This window comes from Stegostoma tigrinum, chromosome 3 (genome assembly GCF_030684315.1).
Source record: "Stegostoma tigrinum isolate sSteTig4 chromosome 3, sSteTig4.hap1, whole genome shotgun sequence".
In the NCBI taxonomy this organism is placed as follows: Eukaryota; Metazoa; Chordata; class Chondrichthyes; order Orectolobiformes; family Stegostomatidae; genus Stegostoma; species Stegostoma tigrinum.
Genome location: NC_081356.1, coordinates 76,534,734 through 76,552,675, shown reverse-complemented (window position 1 = coordinate 76,552,675; position 17,942 = coordinate 76,534,734). Strand labels below are relative to the sequence as shown.

Sequence of the window (17,942 nt, the reverse complement as noted above, 5' to 3'; positions counted from 1 at the left end):
TCTTGGGTGGTCTTAAATGATCACATGGTAATGTTCAAAGGACAGGAGGCATGTTTTGTCCCTTTGCCAATAAACATTTACCTTTCAAACAAATGAAAGTAAAATACCAATGCAGAAAGTCTGAAACAAACGTGAATGCTGGAAAAGTTCAGCATGTCAGGCAATAACTGAAGAGAGAAACAGACCATTCCTCCTTCAAATACACGGTACTACTAAAACAAGGCCATTCAGTCTTTAATTTCATTGTTGTTAACAGGTCCTTGCTGTACACAAATTCACTCGTACCTTTCTCTAGGTTACCACAGTGGCCATCCAAGATAAGCAGAAGGTTTGGGATCTGTTATGGGTATGGAAGATGCTGTAGTAAATGCAAGTATTCCCTTTTAATTCCATTTTGAAGTACGTAAATGTGGAAATTTATGTATGAATATTCTAATCCCTGTGTAGTTTATATAAAGCACAAAAATATTAGAGATATTTCCATAATGGTGCGCTGTTTGGCTGTAAACTTGGCTATGTATCTTGTTGCATCTATGCAAGCGAGAATACAGGCAAGTTCTGAAGTGCAGGCAGATATAATTACAGTCTGCTGGACAGTCTGAGACATTTCTAAGGTATTAGTAATGGTGCAGAACAAAATAACTACTAAAACATTCATTATGGATGTATAATCGACGAATTAACTTTTCCAGAGTTTACATGATTTCTAAATGTGGAATGTCACATCAACAGGTGTGGTCATTGATATTCCTTGCATCGTAGATAGAAAGCAGATGGGGAAATCATTAACAAAAACCTGTATGCCAGTGGTAAACTACGCCCAAAAAATAAGATGTGACACTTAAAATGAGCACTCAACTGTAGTCATGCTTTGGATGAGTTTCTAAACTCTGACATATTATTGAATGTAAAGGAATGATTAAACAGTAATGTTGGAATGTAATGGAGTCGGAATAATCAGGAACAAGGCAGTTTGTGTGGTAAGCTTAGCCAAAGAGCTTTGGTACTGACTTTCATTCCATTAGATCAGGTAACTCTGATTAATGTGAGACCTGCTTGTCATGTGAAACAGAAAACCTGTTTGGGTTACACTGCATATAGGAGCCGGAAAACAAAATTCAAGCCAAGCTGAAGAGACCATGTGCTGGGGCTGCTCCTCGGCATCAAGCCTTAACAGCTGGTAAACCAATGAGATTATAAAGATTGTCTGCTGTTCTCTTCAGATGAAGATGACACTGGCTGCCAGATGTCTCTTTCCTAAGGTAATCTTGGAAAATTAAACCAATAATGGTAATTGAATTACCATGGCTTCACTCCAGTTCTTTCTGCAATTTGCTATGCTGAAAAAAAGGTTAGATTCTGCAGCTTGCCAGTATAGAAATGTCAAAAGTCTGACTTTTTTATGGTGCTTGGCATGAGACAGGTCAAAAGGCACCACTCAGCATTAACCTTCGTCAATAATACACTTCATACTCTCAGTTGTAGCTCCCTTTGCCAACTCCCCAATAATTATTTTTCATATTCATTTCTGCAATGTGGGCATTGCTGGCTAAGACAGCAATTATTATCCATCCCTAACTGTCCTTGATGTGGCGAAGGTGAGCTGCCTTCAGCTGCTGCAGGGTGTTTGGTCACAAAGTCATACAGCATGCAAACAGACCCTTCGGTCCAACCAGTCCTTAACCTTATCTGCCAATGTTATCTCATATCCCCTCTTTGCCTTCCTGACTTCTCTCATAGGAATGCCCCTATACTCTTTATATTGATCAAGAGATTCATTTGAACCAAGTTGTCTATGATGAAAAAAAGATTCTCTTTTATTCTTGACTATAACCTCAATATATTTATTCAACCATTGTTCCTTAATCCTACCAGCCTTAGCCTTCATTCTAACAGGAACATAATGCCTCTGAACTCTCATCTTCACACTCTTGAATGCCTCCTACTTATCAGACATCGTTTCACTGCAAGCAGTTTCCTCCAATCAACTTTTGGAAGTTCTTGTCTCATACCAATAAATTTGCCTTACTCTAATTAAAACTTCAGCTTTTATGGAGGGTTTATTCTTGTCCACAATCATTTTGAAGCTAGAATTATGATCACTAGACCCAAAGTAGTCCCCCACTTCTACTTCAGTCACCTGCCCTGTCTTATTGCCCAAAAGAAGGTCTAGTTTTACTCCTTCGCCAGTAGGAGCATCCACACATGGATAAAGAAATTTTTCTTGAGCACATTTGACAAATTCTTCACATTCCAAACCTTTAAAACTCTGATAGACCTAGTCGATATTTGGAGAATTAAAATCCCCCATTATTACAACTTTATTATGGTTACACATATCTGAGATCTCCCTATATATTTGTTTCTCAATTTATCTCTCACGACTGGGAGGCCTGCAGTACAAGCCCATCAAAGTGATCTTTCCTTTCTTATTGGTAATTTCTACCCTATATTTTCACTGGATAATTTTTCAGAAATATCTTCCCTAGGTGCAGCATTCAATGCATTACTAAATCAAAAACACCACACTAACTCCTTTCTTGCCTCCTATTTTATCCTTCCGATGGCATCTAAAGCCTGGAACATTGAGCATCCATCTCTCAGCCAATTTTTTTTTGTAATAGCTATAACATCCCAGCCCCATGTTCTTAATGCCATGTGTTCATCAGCCTTACCTGTAAGGCCCCTTGTATTGAAATAAATGCAATTTAGTTCTTCAGAGTTACCACATACTCTGGTTCTCTTGTCTTCCTTTTCTAATTGGCGTGCTCTCCTCACATTCAGAACCTACTCCATCAATCTTTCTATTTACACTGCTGCTTCAAATTTCTCCACTCAGCTTCTTTATCAGTATAAAGTCTCCCTTGATAGAATGAGCAAATCTCCCTGATAAGATATTGGTCCCTTTCCAGTTTAAGTTAGCGCCATCCTTTTTGAACAGGTCTTTTCTATCCAAAAAGACATTCCAATTGTCAATAAACCCTGAACAATACACCAGCTCTTCAGCGATTGATTTATCTCCTTATCTCTTTTTGTCCCCTCCTTCATTTGAGTTTGGTATTGGAAGGAAACCAGTAATTGCTACTGAAAAAGGTTTTAACTTGTAAGCTTCTCCCTAACCTCTTAAATTCATTCTGTACTGCTTTAATCTCTTCCCTGAAAATGTCATTCCTACCAATGTGTGCAATAATTTCTGGCTTCTCAATCTCACTTTTAACAATGCACTTGAATTGTTTAGAAATGTCCTTAATTCTAGCACCAGGAAAACCACAAATCATCCTAAATTTACACTCACTGCCACAGAATCGCCTGTCTGTACCCTGGTAGGGGAGTTCCCTATAACAATAATTCTATTAAATCTTGTCAAACGCTACCTAATGTAAGGCATATTCCAAGTGACAATAACTGACTGGCCCTTCCATTTTCCTCAGACAGACTATCCCCTCTAACTGTTCCATAAACTGAATATCTATTCAATAGAGGAATAACCACAGGAGACTTTTGAACTACCTCCTTACCTTTGCTGACAGTCACCCATCTGACTGCTCCTGCTGGGTAATAACTTTTCCAGTTCTACTAGCCATCACACTCTGTACTTCATATGGCTTCAATAACATTAACTCTCTCTCTCACACACACACACAGTCCTCTTTGGAAGGAAGTTCTAGGAATGGTGATATAGGTCATAATGGTATGTGACTTGGAGGGCAACTTGCAGGTAGTGGTATTTTGTCATAGCTCCTGGCCGCGTCCTTCTGGATAACAACGGTCATAGATTTGGGAAGTGATGTCGAAAAAGCCTGGGTGACTTTCTGTAGTGCATCTTGTGGACGGTCCAGACTATTGTCACTATCTTGTCACAAAGGAGAATTGTTACTGCACAGCTTCTCAAGCAATGGAGGAGGAAAAAAAGGACACACTGGACACTGTTTTCACCCTTCCACCTGATCTGGCCCCATGCTTCTCGCCGGGAAGTCTGAATCAGTAATTCTTAAATCAGAATTTGTCTGTAGGCTTCCTGATCTGTTAGTTATCATTTATCTGGATTTAGCATTATAATGATGGACTATTTTATTTCAATTGATATGTAGCATTAATTGCATAATTCAATCAGCTCATAAATTTCATTTATTCTCATTCAGCCCCCATAAATATATTGCTTGATATCTGTGTCCATTTTTTTTGCTTCGTTATGCTAATCTAGCTTCCTCTTCAATGTATTTATGCTAGTTCCTCGATTATCTCGCAGTAGCCATTTCCACATGATAAAGAGTAGGGTGGAAACTATTGAGTTAAGGAACCCAATAATATATTCTGAAATTCTGAGCATCCCTAACCCTCCTCTCTCACGATATAAAAGTAGACCCATTGAATTTTGAAGCTGTTCTCTCATCAGAGAGAGCTGACTGGTCTTGGTTCAACCTGAGGGCCATCATATCTCAGGTGAGGGGAGAAGTTGTGAAAGTGGGACCTTCATGGTAACATTAACTGGTGCGGGAATTGAACCTGTGCTGTTGGCACCACTCTGCACTGCAAACCAGCGACCCAGCCAACTGAGCTGATACCTATCTCTCACCAGATAAATATATACAAAAATTAAAACAAAGTAGTACACTATTGCATGAATGAATGTAAGCACAAACAATTCGAATAATTGTTCGGCATTTAACAGAAGAACAATATTGTTGCAATTGTGAAAGATTTGGTTCTATTCACAAATGACCTCAAAAACGCCATGGAACTTTGGGGGATGTTGATGGAACTCTTGGGTTTCAGAAAAACCTAATCGAAAAACATTGTTCTAACAACTCCATACAGAATTTTATCTTCCGTTTCCTATTGGATTTATTAGTTACTTACCCATATTAATGGCATCTAATTCTGGTCTCCATTGCTACTGAAAACATTTTCTCTACTCTACCCTTCCATTATCATAAAACACTTAGGCCAGCTCTTGGTCTTCCTGTTTCTTTCCTGACAAGTATAACTTCCCAGTTTTGACATAAATTTTTGTAGATATTTTTAGCATTCTCTGCAGTGCTTCTATATTCTTCTTGTACACTTTGAAGACGGGAATGGTGTAACCTAACCAATTTTCTGAACAAATTTCATGTAACCTTGTTGCTTTTAAAACTGTTTCCTACCAGAAGTGATCCCCTGTCCTATGTCTGATTTTGTTTTTGATGATCCTAATAAACAACAGTGGAATTTTTAATGATTTATACATCTGCAAATCAGGATTCCTTGGCTCTCTAACTTATTAAGACATTTGATTTTGTTTTCTAAAGGCATATCTGGCCTCCTCAATCTTCCTGCCAGAACTGTAAAACCTCATTTTTATCATAATTAAAGTTAATTTGCCAATAATATAACTGTTCTGCAGGTTTGTTGATGTCTTCTTGCATTTTGTCCTTCTCTGTATTAATGATTGCTTCCAATTTGGTAATTTGCAAATTCTGAAATTGTACTTCTGATTTCCAAACACAAAGCTGGAATTGTGCTGCGACGGCTGTTGCATACAACACAAATTCTTACAGAACTTCCTATCTTTTTTGTAGTTGTTAACATGAGCGAAAATACTGTGCAAATTCTGCTGTACCTGCACTGACTTAGTTTGTGATTCAAGTGTAGAATTACTCAAGTAATCTCATCGTAAACCAGCTTCAATTATTAATATAATCAGGAATCTCATGTTACATTGGGATAAGTAAACACGCCGCTTAACATTACCCACTGTCTTTATCAGGATCATTGATCAGTCATTACCAAGTTAGGGAGTCCCATTACTCATCATAAATGAACTGAACACAAGGATGGGACCCTGTTGACTTTAGAGGAAAGCTGGTCATTCTGCTTCAATAGTCCTTCCATTAATAATGAAATTACTGTTTGTTCCATTCTTTTTTCCAGAAAAATCTTTTGTTCATATCTGTGTTATCCGCACAGCATCAAGTATAGCTACTTTCATATGCTTATGTCTCAGGTTCATCTCATCACTATGATTAATTCTGAAAACGATCCTTCAAAAAAATTCCAAAACTGTGTCTGGACTCATTTTTATTTACACATTCATCATACAAAGTTAAAAAATACAGTTTTTTGAGTGAACACAGAAGCACTGAACCCACAAGAAAAAGTCAACTGTTCAAGATATGTTCTCTCTCCAGTTTCAATACTGCTAAATGGCAATAAGAAAGGGGGATTTCAAGACTAGAGGGCACACATTTAAGGAGAATGGAGAGAGATTTAAAAAAACATGAAAAGCAAATTTGTTTTTATGCAGAGGGTGGTCTGCTGGTCCTGAGGAATGAACTTCCTCAGGAAGTGGTGTGTGTGGATACAATTACAACGTTTAAAAGACATTTGGATAAGTACATGAATAGGAGACGTTTGGAGAAATATGGGCCAAGAGCAGGCAGGTGGAACTAGTTTATTTTTGGATTATGTTTGGCATGGTTTGGTTGAATTGAAGAGTCTGCATACGTTCTGTTTGACTCGGTGATCCTTCTGATTTCATTTATACTGTCCTTTAGACAATCAACTCAGGGAAATACAAGAATTAAAATTTGGTAAAAATTACAGTATCTCCAGTTTTTGAAGAAGCAAACTGATAAATAATATTTAAGGCCACTAAATGCAAAATCCAATTTCTAACTGGTGCAGTCAAATATAACCTGCAAATTCTTCCTTTCTTTTAAGCCTCAGCTCAATCTCAGACAGACATTCTGGGTTTTTAAAAAACGGTTTTATGCCAAGTTGTTCCTTTTGTCCTTAGATCATTCTTATGGGCAAGTGTAAACTCATTTAAAGCCCTGACAGTGTTAACATTTATGTTATGGTCTAGTTAAGCATCTGATATCATGTCTGGCAGAACAAACAACAAACCGTGGTTGACAACTGCTTTTAAGTACAGGACTGTCCAGGTCCTCCACACAGATCTCCATTTATAAATACACATACCAAAAATGCCCTCCTAAATATCCTGATCAGCTGTTATATTTTGATTAAAAGCCTGGATAAATACATAAGGAGGGTTTAGAGGATGTTTTAAAAATTGAGCTTGACATTTCAGCTTTATTGGCAAGGCCGGCATTTGTTGCTTATCCTATTTGCCATTGGGAGGTGATGGGTGAGTGCCTTTTGGAATCACTGCAGTCCTGTTGTCTTCCTCTATCCTAAATCCCCAATTGCATGAGGCCGTGAAACAAATCCTATTTGTGCTGTTTTTAACTTTCACTATGGTGCTATTTCAGTCTTCACAAAATCAGAACGCACAAAAGGAGGATATGAAAGATGTACACCCAACTGTTAAACAAAGGGAGTTAAAATAAAATTGCAATCTACTTATGGATAGGTGGTGGTAATAAGAAGAGAGACTTATTTTAGAAGTAAGCTGGTTCAAGATAACAGCCATCATAGATTCATACAGCACATAACCAGGCACCACCATCCAACCAGTCCATGCCGACCTAATCCCAAACTAAACAAATATTACAGACAGTAAGTAACCAGTTGACCACATTGCTCTATTGTAAATCTGAACTGGAAATACAAGTGTGAAGCCATCTCCTTCACTTTGACACCTCTTTCATCTATTTATGTTGCTATGAATATTGTCTTTGACAACACTCTCACTTTATACAAGTCTTACATGAGTTTGAATTAATGACTTGGTTTTAAACATTTGTTCATCTTGTCATCTGAAGACCCATAATCTGGATGAAACAACTTGAATAATGTATCTTTCAACTGGTTGTCTGGAGAGATCTATTTTAAAAACACAAGCAATTGTATGCAACACTGCTGAAAATTACAGCCAGCCTGTTTCCCCTTTTAAACACAAAATAAAAGAGTGCAAATCTTTAGCTTCATTTGGCTCCAGGTTAGAGCTCCAAGTCAGTTGATCAAAACTTTTATACTTAGTACGTAGCCTTGTTTGAAAAAAATGGGAATAAGCAACTGATTATAAATATGAAATTCAAAAAATGAACAATATTATGACTATGATCATCTGATGTTGTCTCCTAGCATAATACTGAAAGTGCTGAATTACCCCACTTAGAAAGCATTTCGAGAAACATACCTTATAGTTTCTGCACGATGGGTTGAAAGCATTTGTCCCACAGACGAATAAGGTGTCGTCGTTTCTTTTCAGAAGCAATTTAATGAAATTGTGACATTCATCCTAAGTCAACCAAAAAAAGCATTGCTATGTTATAATAATTTTACAGTACAAATGTTTCATTACACAAATACTATTGGAAGCTGTGCCACTAAAAACGGCCTCATAGCAGAGCCAACAAAATGATATTTTCTGCCTCTAAGGATTCACCACAGTAACAAATCAAGCCATCAGCTGGGGAACTCATTAGGAGATAACTGATAAAGCCAATGAATCACATTAATGACAAAACCAAAGGTCAGAGATTGTAACATATGATAACTGACACAGCAAGTCTTACGCTGAAGAGGCATCCATTAGGGAAATAATACCTGCTTACCTTATGTTTTCCCTTCATTCTGCATATGTCTATGTCAGCTTGTTTAGATCGCCATGTTAACTTCTGTGATGAAAAGAACCAGCTTGTTAGAAGGTGGGCATCTCACACATCTTATCAGTTACCACCACAGAAAACATTGCATCAATTCAGTTTATAAGCTGCTGTGTTACAAGGGTAACACTGAACATAAAACACCATGAAAACATCCATTTTGTTCAGTACCACCTGACATGTTTTTCTTGAATCATGATGAACAGAAGTCCTTTGGTATTGCTGCAAGTAACCAGGACGTGAATTTTTGGAATGAAGTAGGGCATTCCTGGCTTAGCCAAAATGGTGCTGTAGACCTCATGCTGGGAGTCCCACCTATGGGCCTGGGTGGGTCGGGGGTTGTTAAGGAGACAGGAATGGGTTGTACTTTGTACATTCACTGCTCATGGAAGCAGGTGAACATGCAGCTGCCCTCAAATGCATTTTTTGAAACTTCAATATCCAAAACGTAACTTGTGGGTTTTAGATCTTTCTGGAGAAGGTCTAATGCTCCTGGAGCTCTGTGAAGAAAACCCATTTGAAGTTGTAACATATCCTTTTGAATGGTTCAGAGACAACTTTGGGAAAGGTCATGTGTCCTTTGGGATTGTGAAAAGTGGGCATGAATGTACATAAAGAAGAGGATAAATGTATTTCTCTGTTAAACAGTCATGGAAACCATTCAGCAATTGGGGTGATCAAGCTGTTGGTATTTAAATGTAGACTTTACAAATTTGATAAAAGGAAACTTGCTGCAAGAAACGAAGAACAAGTCAGTGCTTGCTATTACATTCTGTCGAGTATCATAAGCCTGATGGATATCATTAGCACTGTATGACAGATCTCAGCCTATTTTCACAATGGGGTGCCAGTCAGTTCACAGCTGGATTGAATGCTTAAGGTTTTTTTAGAGTGAAGCAATGATTAAAAATGCTTGTCTTTAATTTTAAAAATAAGGGATCAAGTTGTTGAGGGAAGTTAAAAATTAGCAAAAGTGTTTCTTTTTAATCATAATGTTTTCTGAAGTAATCAAAACTTAAGAAATTTATTTTGCATCATCTCAACATGAGTTCTGTGTACGGGAGAGAGAAGATGAATTGGCAGAAACAGTACAAGAGCAAAGTGTGGTGAATGCAGAGGCATGGGTTGACATTAAATTGGCTTTGGGGCTACAGGGTCTTGGTGACAGGAATTAGCTGGCATGATTTGGCACAGATGGAACATGGAGACGGTATGCAGGAAGTGAGGAGTCAGCGTGGTGGTGTTCATGGTTTATGAAAATCTGGAGTTGTCCCTAAGTCTAAGAGCTGGAACGCAAGAATCCAAGCATAGCATAGTCCCAGGAAATGAAAGTGAACCACCGAATGCAAGCAATTTATGGGACAGTCCATGACAGAACACCTTGTTTGCAAGGCTAAATCAACAGAAAAAATCTTGTGGCGTTTCAATGACAACTGATGAACCAGAGTGTCACTAACATCTTAGGGGGACTGCTGAAGAATCCATGGGATTTGTCCAGATTGCATTGGTTATTTGATGTGGGGTGTTTGTCTATAGCTCATCTGCTGCTGTATTTGTCTCGCTTTTTGTAATGTTGGAATATGTAAGTTATATCTAACTTGGCACAGTTTAAACAATTTTGTTTGGTCAATGATCTTTGTATGTTTGTTTAAATTATATTTGGAATAAACTTGTTATTCTTTGTTGACTGAAGGAAGCTGACTCAATTGTTTCTAAAAGCTAAATCAGATGCAGTCTAAAATCTGCCATCGCTAGCTGTATCACCACTGGTTACATTAAAAAAAAAGCTGTGACCAGTGGGGGAATGGAACTCGAATAGACCTGGTGCATTCATCTGATCTTGGTCTTAACAGATAGGATCTACCTAAAATTTGCTAATACTGAAAACTTTAGTTGCTCCACCTAACCTTTGCTTTACTGCCCCTAGTTCAATTCATAGTACTCGAGCCTTATCTGGATTCTGCATATGGGGCTTCATGTTTAAACTGAGACAGCATAGTCACAGAAACAAAGAAAACACAAGCTACTTACTTTGTTAAAATTAATCTGCTCAGTGAAGGATGTATCCATTTCAACAGTGTAAATATGGTCTCTATAAATAGAAGAATCTACATGTTCATTTCAGGCTTTAACCATAGTCTGCAGAATCTTATCGTATTCAACAGACAGCAAGCCAAGAGTAGCAAATCATTCAATTTGAAATGCCTCACCACGTAATAATACAACTATTATAAATACATTCAAAAAGACTTTGTCAATAGATTATTCATAAAAAAGGTAGCAAACTGGTTTCCCAAAAGCTCAGTTTATCCAATGAATAACTGCACCATGCTGAACAGAAGTGGGCCCAGATTTGATCCCTGATCCTGAGTGACATTCCCGGCCCTGCTCACAGGGCAGCGATTCCAGTCAGAAGCCTACATATATGAATGTCAGGTGAGGAAAGGATCAGTTTCAGCTGTGACGTCTGCCCACCCAAATCTTTCCCCATGGTCAAAGTGGCTACCAATGTTCACCATTCAGGCTCAGTAGTGAGAATGAGCATGTGGTCTAGACAGTAAAAGGCACAGTGTATTGAAAGTTCATAAAGTGTCAATACTTTCAGAAATATTGATATAAACTTTTAATAGAGAAAAAAATGAAAACACTGTTATAATAATTTAGTAGTTATGACATTTAACACATCAAATTAAAAGTCCTAAAGTGTGCAGTTTTACATTTTACAGGTAAAATAATTAAGATCCTTGCACCCTTAATGATTTATTGGATGCACTGTGTCTCTCTCATTTATGTTGGATTAAAATGTATTCCACTCTTCTTTCAAGTTACCATCAAGAGATCTATATTTGCTCATTAGGTAAATTAGAAACTCTACACACGTTAGAGAGTACCTGAAGGTTTTGGCATTCAGCACTGAAGTTTGAACGTAGCCTTTGCTGCTAAGATCACAAGAAAAAGGACAGCCAGTATATGGCTGCACATCAATGCAGAATTGCCAGAGATGCAACTTCTCACACCTACAGCACACCAGTCTTTCCATTATACAACACTGACAAGTACAACTAGATCTCCTTCATGTAACTGTATATGGAGAGGTGGACATTGGACACCAAAGCTGAAAGGAAGATGAACAGTAAATCTAAAACCCCTGGCTGTGCATTTTTAAAATTCACCCTTGCATATACCCTTAACTTGAAACCTTCCTAGAGATGATATCATCTGACTTTAAGCAATAAACAAAACACTGCTTATACTTGACAAGGACATGCTCAAATTGGCACATTTCTTTGGTGAAAATGTTCAAATAAAACTGCAACGTTGACAATGTTAAACTCATGCTTAAGAGTCTAATACATTTCATCTACTCATTCAAAACCATAGACAGACAAATAGTCTATTGTCTTTGCTAAGCGTCTTTTGTGAAATGTCAAATTGCTTATAGATTGCTGAGAACGGCACTTTCTTTACAACTACCCACCAATCCTCCAACAAGGAGGCCCATTAGCATGCCAGGTGCAATGCTATTTTTAAATTCTACCGCACACATTCCCTCTATGATAGCAGAACAGGCATAAATATTGCCTAGGAGGGGAAAAATAGTTATCCAGAGCAGCTAAAATAATTGCTTTACTTTCCATTTGGATGCCATTAAATGGATCTCTGCACAAACTCTTACTGTAGTCCAACGGTTGTAATTTAGAAATGCATTTGGTCATGGGCATTCTAATATGTTACTGTCACTGCAACCAGACACTTCTGTATTTTAAAAGATCTGATCAGTACAGCCAATTATTCAAATTGGTATTTATATAGCACAGCAATTAATCGTATAATCTCAACTGTAGTGCTACCATCTTTATATGGAACTAAGCAATGGAAAATAGATAAAGTGCAACTATTTCCAAGGGACCACAGTATTGTTTTTCACAAAAAACAATAAAAAGTTCTGGTTTATACAATGTGCACGCACAAGATCCAAAAGTCTTAGTTCTGCTGACAGTAAAGTTGTTAAAATTGTCTTCAGCATTCTGAACTGGATCAGTGGTTGGAACAGGGAGAGACAGCAGAAAACAGAAGAGGAAATTGTCAAATGTTCCTGCTCCTTCCATCCATGAAGAATCGCCTCATTGATACAAAGGGGCCTGGTACTTCAGCAAATTCCAGGGGTTGGGGGTGGGTTTGCAGGAAATGGGCAGTGCGGCTCATGTCTCTGGTTTATGATTTCCATTTAGAATAACATAGCTGTTCTTAAACAATTATTCCAATAAGCACATTTTTCATCTAACCCTTTGTAGATAAAATGCACACAACATTAAAAGACAACTATGGGATCATCTGGGTGTTTAAAAAATGATACTTGAAGATGATTGACCTGTGTCTTAATATTTCAGATGCACAGTGCACTGGAGATTAATTTGATTTCTGAACATTTGTGTTCTGACAGTAGTCGCCTACTACTGGTATTATCAGACAACCAAACCTATGGCATGTGTAAAATGCACCATCTTAATAAATGCTTGTTTGCAAAACATGCTTTTTAAACAGATCAACATTTTGAATTATGTCAAACAACATCTACATGCTGATCATACTATTACTATGAAAAAAAAAGCAGGTTCCTTTCTCCAAGAATGCTAACTTCCTTTTTTGTATTCATGGCAGAAAATGCTCAACAGATCATCTTTGCTTTAAAGCAGTTACTTCTAAAGTTCTGTAAATAAGGTTCTTGAGTAGATTTGTAAATAAGCATTGAACAGCCAAACACATTAAATTTAATATGAAAAGGAACATCTTTTAGAACAGTGGCAGATCAGTGCCTAAATCTCATTACCATCAATTGACATAAAATAAATTACTCATCTTATTTTTCCTTATTTTCTTCTTGATATACCTTTTTGCCATCCAACGCTAACACAGTAATGGCAGATCCCACAATTCAAATAACTTCTCTTTTGCAGTGTCCAGCTCCCAAATTGAATTTAGCTTCACAATTTTAACTCAGCAGTAAATGAATGCCCCTTGTGCAAACATGACCTTCTACTTTCCGCATGTGATCCCCCCACATTAGTGCAAGTGTAAAAACAGCATTGCATCCGTATTTAAATGGACAGAATCTTCACAGGCTTGAATTTATATCTGGGCAGCAGTGCTCCCCATAAGTTGCACACTCGCGTCGACACACACAATGATCCTCTGCTGTATGACTTCCCCTCTGGTTTAACTCGACTGCACAGATATCCATGCAAGCACCACAAAAATGACAGAACATTTCTTGGGAGGAGTGTGAGGGAATGGCATGGTGACATGCTTCACACTATCATCTGATTTGCGAACTGGGGAAGCAAAAATTGCGTGAAATCACTGGCACGAAAATACAGTTATTTTAGTTTTAGGTTGCAGCCACACAGCAAATTAAAAATAGTTTGTCACAATATACTTAAGTTAAAATATGTAACGAAAGCAGAATGTTCATAGATATATTAAAATATCAATGAAATATGAACACAACCTCACAAAGTTGGTTTTGATTTAAAGCAACAGCAGGAAATTGATGTCAGTGGAATAATCGCTTGTTTAACATCTTTCATTTGTTAGCTGTACTGACTTCATTAGAGTGATATAAAATAGGCTGCAAATTTTCCATCACCTCTTTAACACCACAGGAGGTCAAAATATACCTCCATTGTCCAGAATTGCAAATGTAGGAACAACAAGCAACAATTTAAAGCTGGCAGCAAAACTTAACTTTGATATCATTCACAATCCAGTGTCCAGCCGACCTTCTGTCAAATACAAACCTGAATGGAGTTGAGACATGTATCAACCACAAGCTACCTGAATGGGAAAATAGGCTCAGTTGACCTACACTTCTGCATATGCATCTGTGTGTATGGATATAAAAAGCACTAGAATGACTCTGAGATCAGAGGCTCACCCTGTAACCTTCAAAAGGACACAAAACTACCTTCTCTCGCTGCAAGCACTCTCCCAGTAAAATCCCACTGCCTAACAATGCAACGCAATCGTTTTACTTCAAGTAATTCCCTTATATAAGCAGTTAGAGCAATTTTCTTCGAACTAATCAGTAAATTGGATTCATGGTTTGACAAGTTAGTGAAATAAAACGTACCTAGCAGCAATGTAGAGTGTTCGATTCATTTTCACAATCAGCTGAATGTCCAGCCTATGTCTTAGTGTGTTGTTTCGTCCAGGTTTGTGGCCCAAAAATACCGGATATTGTTTTGTATCTGTTAAAGACAGAAAAAAAATGTAACCACACTAACCCAATGATCTTGTGAATTACAATTCCTACATTTAGTTCATCAATTCTTGTACCCCAAGGCAGTGAAGTAATATCACAGCAGATTTCACATGCACTCATTCCTGTAATCCTTGTTACAAGTCAGCAGGGAAACTAATTCCATTGCAAGCTAAAAATTCTTGCTTGGGAGGAAATTACATTTCATATTTTTCTGTGTTTTTAACTAGTTCCAGGCAAATGCATCATTTCCCATTGATCTTTCATATCTACAGCTAAAGTTAGCTTATAACAAAATTTTACTTGAAAACTTACAGTTGCCATGTGCAATACTGATTGGCTCAGAGTCTTCAGGGAAACCAGCCCCAGCAAAATGTAGTAGCGAAAAATATAGCAGCAAGGCCTCAGGCTTCATAGTAGCACAGCTAGCTCACCTCTTACTTTCACTTAAGCCTGTCAAAAAAGGGGAAAAGTAGCTGTCAATTTTGCATCCACTATTGAACTGAAACTATGATTACGAAACATCAGGATCAAACGTAGTATTATATTGCATCTTACATGTGCACCCACTGTTCAGAGGCCAGTAGGTAGCAAGAGAGAAAGAATGAGGGAAACCAAGATGAAAAGAGAAAAGTGAGCGGGAAAGATGATAACCTCCATTCCAAAATTGCTCGGTGTCCAGGTCAACCATTGCTACTGAGAAGGACAGAAATTGGAAAATTGCGTGTCCACAAATTCCATGTTGCTCTCAGAATCACTCAGCAGATATTTTACCAAACCATTCACATAACTGGAAAATAAATCAAACAGGAAGAGCAGAAACAAAAAGGAAGGAGATAAATGGACCAGAGGCTACAAACTTAGTGTCACTGTCTTGCTGACATTAATTGGCTCAAGAAATCTGTTCAAATGCTCTTTTGTGCTGACTTTTAATCAACAATTCAGAAATACAGTTTAATTCACATTCTTCTGGGACTGTACAATGTTATATCCAAAGCCGACACTGCAACATATTCAAAGCTTAACTTATTATGCATTCAGGCTGTGAACAATGGTTGAGAACTGTACAGTCCAGGATGATGTCTGCACATAATACCTACCCATCTGCATTGGGATGACTCTTGAATCAGCACAAGAGCCTGTCCAAATGCTTCTCTGACAGGGATTGCAACCTCCACGGTTTGATACTAAAAGGTGCTAACGATGCACTGACGTCTGATGTAGTGGCAGCTCTATTATCTTAAGCCAATATATGCAAGTACAGCTCAATTGCTGTCATATGACCTCCTGCAATTGAAAGGACGATTGTAAAGAGAACAGATTTGATACTTTCTGCAAATGACAACCATAGCTGACCTCAGTCCAGTGCAGTCAGTGGTTAATAATGTGAACAAGGCCTTCCCAAGTTCATTAAGCAAGTGTTGTAAAAAAAATTGGCAGTCACATGTTAACTTGCACAAATCTGACTTGGACTGTGAATCACTACAGTGTGGAAGCAGGCCATTCAGCCCATTGAGTCCACTCCAACCCTGCGAAGAACTTCCCACCCAGACCCACACCCCTACCTTATTCCATCAACCCTGTATTTCCCATGGTTAATCCACCTATCTTGCACACCCCTGGACACTATGAGTTGTTGAACATGGTCAATCCACCTAAACTGCATATCTTTGGACTACGAGAGGAAACCAGAGCATAAGGAGGAAACTCACGCAGACACAGGGAGATCATGCAAACTCCAGACAGACAAGTTGCCAGAGGGTGGAATCAAAGTCAAGACTCTGGCACTGAGGCAGCAGTGCTAACCATGGAGCCTCTGTGCCACCCTATTACATGTTCTAAACTCTACGTCCCAAGAAACTCCTCACTTGGCACAGATCTGCCTCAACTCCTCTTCTCATGCCCAAATCTAATGTTTCTTGGTCTTGAAAAAGATTGTGTAGACTCTGTCTGCATATCCTACACTCTTTTTCCAAATGAATGCTTGTACCCACTCAGAAATGGTTCAACTTCTGTTTATTGTTGTTTTATTCTTCCGACTGTGCCCATACAGGAAGCAAAGGAGGACAGCATGGCTTTGTAAAGAAATAAACAGGACAAAATAATAGATGCCTGTAACTGGCATTTGCATGCAATTGCATTGCTAAATTAAAACCTTGTTAACTGTAGAATTTTGCTTGGTGCAGACATCTGAAGGTTGGAAATGACCTTTGTAGAAGCTGATAGCAGGAATACTGGGAAAGTGATGGCTGCATATCATCACCAGCTGGCTCCAATATCTTATGCAGGTAAGCGTACAAATAGATTTTTCTACAAATTCCTCCGCACCTACTACACACTCACGTACTAACTGAGTTTCAATAGTTCATTTTCTTGCCAAACATATAAACTTAATGCTACAAAATTATAATAATGATGGGCTAAAATTCCATGTGCTCTTCAACTTGTTGATGAGGAAAGATTTTTGATGTAAGTATTAGCTTGGATGCCAGAAGAACACTCCTTTGTTTTAGGATAGGTCCTTGGATTTTTAAAAATATATATTCCACTCATAAGATGGACAGTATATCTCAGTTTGTTCCAAAGATGCTCTCTCTCACTACTTAATGCATTGGAACTATAAGGTACAATGTGTTCTTTATTGCTTGATACTTTCACAAATTTATGGCTCTCTGTGGGAGCTTGAGCCCGCAAAGGGGTACAAAACTCGAAGCATTAACTATTTTTTTCTCCAGATGATGTCAGACCAGAGTTTCTCCAGCAATTTTTACTTTGTTTGTTTCACATCTCCAGCATCTGCATTTCTTTGTTTTACTGAACCCAGGACGTTCTGCTTCAAACAACTAAATAAAAGACAACCAGTCATTGTCAACAGCACAGCCCTGTTTTGAAAATTCCTGAATATTAAATTGCTGCTAGTTGACCAGTAATAGACACAGAGTAATGTCTTCCAACCCTACACCACGCACATCTGTCCTCTGGCCTCATGAAGATCCCTGATTTTATGTGCTACACCACTGGAGAGAAAGCTTTCTGTTATTGAAATCTTAAACATTTCTCTTCCGTAACTTCTCCGCTTCATTATTTTCCTTTCCTCCTTCAAGACACATTCAAATTTAGCTTCACGGCCA

At 38.1% G+C, this 17,942-nt stretch overlaps 1 protein-coding gene across 14 annotated transcripts in view; it reads right to left on the bottom strand.

Moving 5' to 3' along the window:
- The window catches only part of LOC125450934 (semaphorin-6A-like), a 102,128-nt gene that overhangs the window by 46,348 nt on the left and 37,838 nt on the right, over positions 1-17,942 (bottom strand). For all 14 annotated transcript variants that reach the window (XM_048527393.2, XM_048527391.2, XM_048527387.2 and 11 more), the window contains exons 2-6: positions 15,127-15,264; positions 14,683-14,800; positions 10,584-10,644; positions 8,502-8,564; positions 8,084-8,185 (exon numbers count right to left, since the gene is read on the bottom strand). In XM_048527393.2, the coding sequence (XP_048383350.1) occupies positions 8,084-8,185; positions 8,502-8,564; positions 10,584-10,644; positions 14,683-14,800; positions 15,127-15,226 (444 nt within the window). In that variant the 5' untranslated portion in view covers positions 15,227-15,264. The remainder of the gene's footprint in view (positions 1-8,083; positions 8,186-8,501; positions 8,565-10,583; positions 10,645-14,682; positions 14,801-15,126; positions 15,265-17,942) is intronic.